Below are 9,304 nucleotides of genomic sequence, written 5' to 3' on the forward strand. Positions count from 1 at the left end.
AATTTCTGATATAAAGTGAAAAATGAAACTGATACTGGAGAAAAATCCAGACATCCTGAACAATCAGAGGAAAATTATGAAATGTTAGTTTTTCTGGCAGGACAGGAAAATACTTGCACTTCCATGCAGAATATTGGTAAGGCCACATCTGAAAAAATTATTGAAAATAAGCCTGAGATAGTCTCATTTATCCCTCTTAGGACAGTAGAGACTTAATTGCCAAAAGAAAGAACATCTACTTCAGCCAAAGGCTTACTTGTCCATGTATAATTGTCTATGAATCCATGCAGCTAGAAACAAGACAGAGGTTCCTAGATACCAACAGAATAAGTCTCATAGCATTCTAACAGGAGGAGCAGGAAACCCAGTTGGTTTGAGGTGGAACTCAGCAAGTTTAATAAAGCTATTACTGACACTGCTGCCTGCATTAGGAAGGACTGCACTTAATGGCCTAATGAAGTTCCCCTCAGATCCAGTTTGTCATTTTTGCTCAAATGCTGATGTATTTGAAAGGAGCACCAGCAAATGGGGAAAAAAATGCCAGTTTCTCGTATAAAGCTGTGGAGCTTTTCCAGAACCTCCTGGTTGATTTGTCTGGAGCAGATGAACCCTTGGCAGGATCTCCATCACTGGGCAGTTCTTAACAACACACAGGGTGAAATCCTGGCCCACGTGAAGTTGGTGGAAGTTTCACTATTAATTTCTGTGAGGCCAGGATTTCACCCTGGAAAGGGAGTCAAAAGTACATGCATGCTTTCAGAGACAGAGTGGCTGATTAAATACATCTGCTGCACTGCTCTTTTATCAATCATTGATAAAATAGTGCCTTTTAAATATAAACTTCGGGTAAGCTTAACCGCAAAATTCAAACACGTCCTTTACAAGACTTAAAAGCATAATTTGTCTGCTTTTTATCTGAAATAACAGGAATCACGGTAAAAAAAAATAACACCCACCCACATCCATCCACTCCAAACCCCTGCAGTATTTGATGTGCCACAGAAACGAGCGATTAAAGCTTAGAAAAGCCAGTTAAAATATTTCTAAATGATACACAAAACTTTATCCCTTAAGAATGTAACCCAAAACTATGCTCCTCCTCGTGTAATTCCTGAGCAGTCGAACTGGGAGTTCATCTGGAATTCGCTATGGCCTGTGCTTTCGAGTGACCCTCACCCGCCCCGCTCCAGCGGGGATGTGGCCGCACACCCCGCGTGGTGGTGGGTGTGCGGGAGGGCAGGGAGGGCAGGGGAAGGCCGGGGAGCTCTGGGGAACGCTGTCCCACGCCCCCCGTGTGTGACCCGTCGCGATGCGGAGCGTCCCCGCGGTGCCGAGCGGGAGCCGGGCGCGTCCCCGCCGTGCGCATCCCTGAGCCGGGCGTGTGAGCCGAGCACGGAGGAGGGAGGAGGGCCGGCTCCGTGCCCTGCCCAGCCCCGGACAGCCTTCCCCAGCCTTCCCCAGCCTTCCCGGCCCCCCCGCACCCGGGAGAACGTCCCGCTGCCGCCCCGCCCGCGGCTGAGTTTGCTCCGGTCCCTTAATTGTTTCGCTCTCACCGAGAACTTTGTTTACAGTCCCTTGTGCAGCGAGCGAGCTGCATCCCCTCTTACGCTGTCTGCGGGCTGGCGGCCGCCGCAGTCCCGCCCGGCGGCCAGGAGGTAAGGTACGGCTCGGCAAGGCTCGGCTCGGCAAGGCTCGGCTTGGCAAGGCATGGCATGCTCGGCACACTGTGGCACGCTCGCCTGTACTATGGCATGGAGCGGCACGGCTCAGCTTGGCTTGGCACGGCTCGGCTCGGCTCTCAGCCGCTGGACCCGCTCGCCCGGCGGCCGCGCCCCCGCCGGCTCCCGGTGCCCGCGGGGCTCCGGATCCCGGTTCCCGGCTCGCGGTTCTCCGGGGCAGCTGGGGCTGCTCGGACACTGCGGGACCCGCTCCGGCCGTGGCAAAGGGCTCTCCCGGTTGTTCGCAGTTCGGGGTCCCCGCAGCCGGAGCCGCTGCCCCAGTGGCAGGTCGGGGGTTCCCGGTGCCGCTCCGTGCCCGGAGGGGTTACGGGCAGACAGGGTGCACAAGGCTCTCCCCGCCTGTTCCCGTCCCTGCTCTCTCGCAGAGGTGCTCGGGGACAGGCGTGACACGCAGGGTTTTACCCCAGGTGTGTGTGTGCGTGTTGTGTGTTACGGGAGCGTTTGAAAGTTTTGCGGTTTGCAGATGACTAAGTCCGTTTGTCGAGGGGTTTGGTTGGCTTCCATCCCACCCTTCACCTGTGTCGGAAAGACGAAAAAGGTGTGAGCTTAAATCTGGTCATTATTTTACGTAAAAACTTGGTGAGACAATTTTACTGCATCCTGCGGCTCAGGCAGCTGGCGTGGAGGTGGTGTGTTCTCCTCCTGCCCCCTGTAGCTTAGAGCCTGATCCTCGAGTCTGGTAAATACAAATTCTAGTTGTGTGTTTCCAGGAATGTTCACCTGGGGAAGAGCTTAGGGATTGTGTTCAGGGTTACTATAGTCTGTTGAATTCCAAATGAACTCTGGCTCTTCTGTCGGTACAGGAGGACTCCTTACACTGTTTTCCATAGTCACTTTAATGCATAACCAAGTGTGAAGTGTAAGCATTATAAAATTTTATTGGAATTTTACATAGGCAAAAAGGGTGTCTGAAGTATTGTGCAAAATAGAGAGAATCAGGTCCAGAGCCTGGAGGCAGAAAACTCAAATGTGACCCGCTGGTTCTGAGTAAAACGCAAAAAAGGAGGAAAGGGTTGTAGTGGCTGAACAATGTCATCTCTTTGCCCTTGCACAGAGATATTCCTTATGTGGGAAGCTCCTGAGAGAGCACCACACTGAAATGATTCTGAGTTAAAATATTGGAAGCTTTGTGTGTAGGTTTCATGTGTTTCTAGTTCTCGGCTTTGTGGTGAGGGAGGGAAGTGGAAAAGAAGAAATCTCATCTCTGAAAAGTTGCTCTGTCAGTCAGGATTTTTGATAAAGACATTAATTTAAGAAAATTACCTAAACTGTGTGCAGTCAAGAATAAATGCAAATAAAGAACTAACAGAGCAATTAATCTTTTCAAAGCAAGATGCTGGCAGAGTGGCTTAGGGGGCACAATTGCTCTAGGAAGAGGTTTTCAAACAATTGTAACCTTTCTGTGATCCGAGTGGAAGTTGGCTGCAAGTACATTTCCGAGGTGTGTGTTTGTTTTAATGTAATTTAGATTTTTTATTTAAAGTGGGTTTTTTTCCTGCATTGCCCTCCAAACTTTTCAGAAAGTTAAACTAATTGCTAGGTGGTGTGTACGGGAATATAGTCAAGGAGACAAGCAAGGAGACTTCCTTATTATTAGCTAAGTTCAATAATCAGCTAAATATACTTTAGCTATGTCACAGGTTTATTCCAAGGATCCCCTGAGAACAGCAGCAGTTTGTGCCTGTAAATGTTTGTGTTAGTGAAATGTTAGTATGGTCTAAATAACTTAAAAAAAGAATAGCCCTTGAAGTTTATCATTATACAGACTTATTCTCTTGAATTTGCTCTCTCTGTCACTTAGAACTCCTGTTTGAGGGTGGAAATGATCTTCCATAATCATGCACATATAGAAAGGGAATGTCAAATAAGATTAGCAACATAAATCTCTGCTGCTTGGTCAGTTTTGCCCAGCTGCCTGCTGGTTCCACAGCTGTTTCTGCAGTTGATAACAATTTCCATCGCTCTGCTCTCTGCAGTCCTCACACTGCCCTGCTGCAGATTCCACCTTGTCCCTCTTTGAGTTGTGAATCTTGTTTCAAAAAAATCCAATAATAACAGAAATGAACAATGATAAATATTACGGAGTTATGTTTATTACAGTGGGTTCTTGGACTCTGGTAGTCTGCCTTTTTTTTTCTGAGAAGAGTTTTTGGGATCATATTACTTAGGTTTTGTTATAGTAGGTTAGTTTTAAAAGGGTTCTTTTTAGTGAAAGTGTGTTGTCATGGTCAATTCATGGAGTCAGGAGATGGAGTGATTTGCTCAAAGAAACTGGACACATGGAAGACACCAACCCCCAGGTATTCTGAGTTGTTATTCACAGAGGTGAAGTGAGCAATAGAAATGAGGTTAAATGAGATTTTTATCTGCAGAAGTTCATGTGCATTACCTTTTCCTGCCTAGCTCTTTCTGGGGGACTTGCCTGGGCTATGATACTCATTATCGAGACGTCACATCATCAAAGGAAAATGTTACTCAGGGCCAGACATGGGTGGCTGCTGCCAAGAAAAGAGAAGAGCCAGAGGGAGAACATCTCCTGCTGCCGTTAGGTTGGGAGCAGGAGTCAGCATACAGTGGGAGCTTTTCCAAGCAGGAGTCTTATTCTTAAGAAGCTGACAAATATCCAACAACTTTTCTTGTAGGAGGAAACTTCCATGCTAGAATATTGTCATCTCCAGTTCATCATTCAGCAACATCTGACACTTCAAAGCCTGAAGCTGTTCTTTCTGCTGCCTGACTCTGCCTTCAACTGACACAAAGAGACATCTTCAGCAGTGTCCCTCTGCTTTTGAGACAAGGATTTGTTCCCATGGATTTCTCATGGACCTGGTAGGTGTGCATGCTGATGGATTTCACGTCTTTTCAGTAAATCTCAACTTAGAATTATTAGTGGCTAAAAATTTCCTCTCCCCATTACCCAGTGTTGGCCACGGATTGCCACAGAAGCACATTCTTCCTTCAGCCCCAAGTAGCTCCTTAAGGCAGTACTTGTGGTGTGATTAGTGAGAGGATGCTGGTGCTGCCGGCTATCTTTGCCTAAATTTCTTACCCTGAAACTTGAACCAAATCACCTGTTGGCGTAAGTCATTTGCTGGCAATGAGGATCCAGTGCCCTTTTTTCTAGGGCTGAATACCTTTACTCACACTTTGAATAGGTTCTGTTGTTTATTTAACTTAATAGGCTTTCAATAGAGGCTTGTTTGTTTGTTTTGTGTGAATGCCCGTCTGCTTGCATCCTATTTCATGCAAGAACTGTGCTCCTCAGAAGTCAACAGGTATTTTGCCATTGACTTAATTTTGGTAGTTTAGAGGACTTTTTTTCTAATTCCTGTTAGTTTTAACTATGTAAACATATCTTCTTTCTTCATAAGTGTCTGTACGAGACATCTAAGAGATTTAAATGCTCATTGGGGATGTATCTGAAGCAGAGGGACAATGAGTTTAGAGACAGGAGTAAATATACTTTGAATGAATGTTGCAGTTTTTTAAAATAATAGTGTTTATTATGAGCCTAATCCAAAGCCTTTTCAAGTTATTAAGAATTTTCCCTATTTCTATGACTCTTAGAGTATCTGAACTTTTGAAGTTATTACAGTGTATTGGTACCAGTAGACCTTTTATATGGAAAATTGTTAATTTTTTTCCTACCTCAACTTTAATAATAACGTGTTAAACTAATTGAATATGGCTAAGGGTAAGATCAAAGAAAAAGGTGACATTTGGGGGCCACATTCTTATATTGTGCTGAACTCCTGTAACGTTTTATAGATAAATAATGCAGCAACATGATGGCAACAATGTAAGTCCCACTGCCAAGTAAGTCATTATTGAAAATGCAGAACTTGGGCTCAGATCCCTGGGGGAACAGATCAATGGCACTCTAGAGCAAACCCATGGCTTTCCTGGGCTCTTCCTCTCTGATATAAAAGGTACTTAATCATGTTGTGATTCAAAGAACAAAGCAACAGAACCTGGGGGAATTTAGGATATCTAAGGTGTCAGCACAGATATATTTGCTTTTCTGATAAGCACTGAACAAGTCTCCTTCCTGCCCCTGGAGGCAGCAAGTACTCTGACAGAAACTCATGGAATCATGGAATGGTTGTGGTTGGAAGGGGACTCTGGAGGCTGTCTGGTCCACCCCCGTCCTGCTCGAGCAGGGTCACCTTAGGAAGGATGCCCAGGACTGTCCAGGTGGCTTTGGAATACTTCCAAGGATGGAGGCTCCAAAACCTCTCTGGGCCACCTGCTCAGTCACCACCCTCACCTGGAAAAGCCTTTCCTGGTGTTCCGAGTGTTCCGGTGTGTGCCCGTGGCCCCTGGGGCTGTCAGTGTGTGCTCAGGGTTGTGTGGCTGTGTGCTGAGCACTCCTCCATAGAGCACTAGAACAGCTTTGGAAACCAGATCTGAACTGTCCTTCTCTCATGAGGGCTTGACACTCAGATACAAACTTTCTGAGTAGAAACAGCATAAAGCCTGTTTGTGCCTGTGCTTAAAAGCAGTGAAATCCTCTTTCTCTCAAAACCCACGGTCAGTTATAGGAGGTGCTGAGATATAAAACCAAGGGCTCTCCACAATGAACGAATATATCTTAGCAACAAGGGTGGAGTGGTGGGAAAGGAAAAGGAGAATACAAGTATCTGGCAATTAACTTCCTAGTCACAGATGTGAAGGTGATAAAAGTGATAAAAGCATTACGGCATTGCCAACGCTCTTCCTTGTTCTCTGAGCTGCATATCATGCTGGTCATGAAAGCAAAAGCTACACAGCCCACACCAGAGTGGTGGAGGGAGCTATTTGCAGCAGGAGAATTAGTGGTTCCTCAGCGTTCCAGCCTCTGTTGCACATGTTGGGGTGCACTGAGCACACAGCCTGCTCTAAAGCAGCACGGCCGTGGCAGCCTTGGCATTGTCAGAGGTCACTGACAGGCCCCAGGGTGGCCCCACACCACGAGAGCCCCAGTGAGAGGGCCAAGGGCTGTAAAGGCAGCCTGCAGCAGTGCAGAGCTGTGGGCTCATCCTCCCCTGATCAGGTGGACTCCAGTTACACACTGGCTCCATGGAGCCAGAAGGTATTTGCCTCATAATGCAGATGCAGTCAAACTGTGCTTGCCGTGTGTAGGACTGAGAGTGTGTTTACACTATGGAGACAGGAGGAAAACAACATGTTGTAACTGAGAGGAGTGAATATGAATATAACTGAGAGGAGTGAATATGAATATAAAACTCCCTCCCACACGGTTACAGGGATGTGGTTTCATGCTTTCATTGCTTTTACATGAAGCCAGTGTAAATGGCAAGCTGTCAGGCTGGCAATGAAGTTGCTGTAGTGGGAGGTTCACCAGCTTTGAACTGAGCTCAGTGCACGGAACTTTCTGCATCCCCACTCCCCCCACATCCACACTTTGTCATGGCCATTTGAATTCTTTCCCTAAGTAGCACTTGTGCTGAGAAAAGGCTCACTGTTCATCCTGGGTTTTGCTGGACCCGTGCTTGCCCACAGTACTGTGATGTGCACTGGAGCAAATCTTTGTAACGTGTGTGTTTAGGTGTATATATAAACAGTGTGAAAAAGCATGTGAGCAAAAATCAAAACAGACTGTGAACTTCACCTCTGTGTGAGAAGATGTGATGCCATTGAAATCTAAATTACATCCAGAAATGCTGACTTCAGGATGTAACCTAAAATAGGATTTGGCTCACAACACTTCAAGATTGGTGTCTGTCTTGGTCTGTGACTCTGTTCTTTCTAGAACTTAGGCACGTATGGATGACTATCTGATTCTAATCCTCCACGACCAGAAGTGTCACTACTGATCTTGTGCATAAATCCTTGTGGGTTCTGAGTGTCTGGTTGTTTGTGATCCCAGGTGGGATCACAGTTCTTCTTGGGATCACCCACGTGTCACAGAGCAGTAATTGGTGATTATTGGTTGAACTCGTGCTCTTCTCTCCGCAGCGCCGCCCGAGCTCAGCAGAGCCTGCTCTAGCCTAGGAACTGCCCAACTCCAGGCAACCAAGATGACAAACGAACCTATTAAAGAGATCCTGGGCTCCCCAAAGCATCCTGATTCTGTAACCACGGAGAAGAGCAACAACAATGACTGTGTGGTCACCACCATCCCCCTGGTCAGTGAGTGCCAGCTGACGGCAGCCACGGGGGGAGCAGAGCTCTCCTGCTACCGCTGCACGGTGCCCTTCGGAGTGGTCATCCTCATAGCCGGCATCGTGGTCACCGCCGTGGCATACAGCTTCAACTCCCATGGATCCATCATCTCCGTGTTTGGGCTGGTCCTCCTGTCATCAGGACTCCTTTTGCTGGCCTCCAGTGCAGTGTGCTGGAAAATCAGGCAGCAAAACAAGAAAGCCAAGAGGCGGGAGAGCCAGACGGCGCTCGTGGCAAATCAGCGAACCTTGTTTGGTTAAAGACAACCAGGAGAAGGCTGGACAGAAGGCAGAGCCTTTGTAAGTCAGCTTGGCTATTTATCAGTGGGAGAGATTGCAGGTTTTAATTTAACTGTGGAAATGAGTGGAAATGGAATGGATTAAGAAATACCCTTAACTCTGCAAGTGCTCTTGATATTTTCTTACTGCAGACTTGGTAGCGATTCTTTCCAAGACGGAGGAAAAACCACTTTTCCTTCACAGAAAACTTGGTCATCATAACTGCAACCATCCTAACTGCGTTCTCCAACATGCTGATCGTGTTGGAAAGGGAACCTGTGGGAACTGAGAAAATAATTTGAACTGACTTGTCATGCCAGAGATCTCCTTAAACACACACTGTGACATTTGACCAAGGGAGAAGTCACAGCATTTGAAGTGACTACAAGCTTATGGTCAGAGTACCTGGGACTTAAACTGTAGCTCAGAAACAAACAAACAAACAAACAAAAACAAAAAAAGGCAATAAGAACACACTGCAGTTCGCTCAATAAGCTGATTCTTATATGTTATGTAACTTTCCCTTCACAATATCTGTGGTACTTTCCCCCTTTTTTAAACCAACTAATATTAATTTTGTTTTCCTATTGAATAGAAATAAGTAGAAATGTGTAATTATATTGTCTAACCTGAATAACGAGGTATGATTATAGCTTAAAACATGAGACTTTTTTTGTAAATTAAAGTGGTCAGGTTTAGCACTTTTGATTATTTTGCTATAAAATTAAAAAGTAAATTTCATTAAAATAATATTCAGTGCTGCTAGACCTTTAGAAAATCTTTATTGCTATCAAGATAGCCTGTATCTTCAACTCTGACTGCTCTATGATTCTATTTTTGTAGAACAACCCCTGTGACAATAACTGTGAACACATGCACTGCTGATCTCTTCCAAAAATCTCTGTAGCCTGTGGACTTTGGTTTGATAGCCCATCCCTCTGCATACCAGCTCGGTTATTGAAAAATCATAGCAGTCAGTTCTGCAGACACTGCCACAGTCAGTTTGAAACACAACTATTAAGAATTACTCATGGAAGCAAAGCCACGTGTGTGGTGTTTGCTGACTGAGCTTTGGGATTATGAATCTTTATGAAAATCAGGTACCAGGTGTCCCTGGTGTGT

At 45.9% G+C, this 9,304-nt stretch overlaps 1 protein-coding gene across 2 annotated transcripts; it reads left to right on the forward strand.

Moving 5' to 3' along the window:
- Positions 1 to 1,301: 1,301 nt before the first annotated feature.
- Positions 1,302 to 9,080, forward strand: TMEM100 (transmembrane protein 100). Of its 2 annotated transcripts, none has more exons than XM_051798039.1 (3): positions 1,302 to 1,660; positions 4,382 to 4,568; positions 7,698 to 9,080. In XM_051798039.1, the coding sequence occupies exon 3, from the start codon at positions 7,760 to 7,762 to the stop codon at positions 8,162 to 8,164; it is 405 nt and encodes a 134-aa protein (XP_051653999.1). In that variant the 5' UTR covers positions 1,302 to 1,660; positions 4,382 to 4,568; positions 7,698 to 7,759; the 3' UTR covers positions 8,165 to 9,080. The 2 variants fall into 2 exon arrangements, with proteins under 2 accessions (XP_051653999.1, XP_051653998.1); XM_051798038.1 differs by having other exon boundaries at positions 1,302 to 1,655.
- Positions 9,081 to 9,304: the final 224 nt, after the last annotated feature.

This window comes from Manacus candei, unplaced genomic scaffold, assembly GCF_025592945.1.
Source record: "Manacus candei isolate 608988 ecotype Guabito, Panama unplaced genomic scaffold, ASM2559294v1 h1tg000047l, whole genome shotgun sequence".
NCBI classification, from domain to species: Eukaryota; Metazoa; Chordata; class Aves; order Passeriformes; family Pipridae; genus Manacus; species Manacus candei.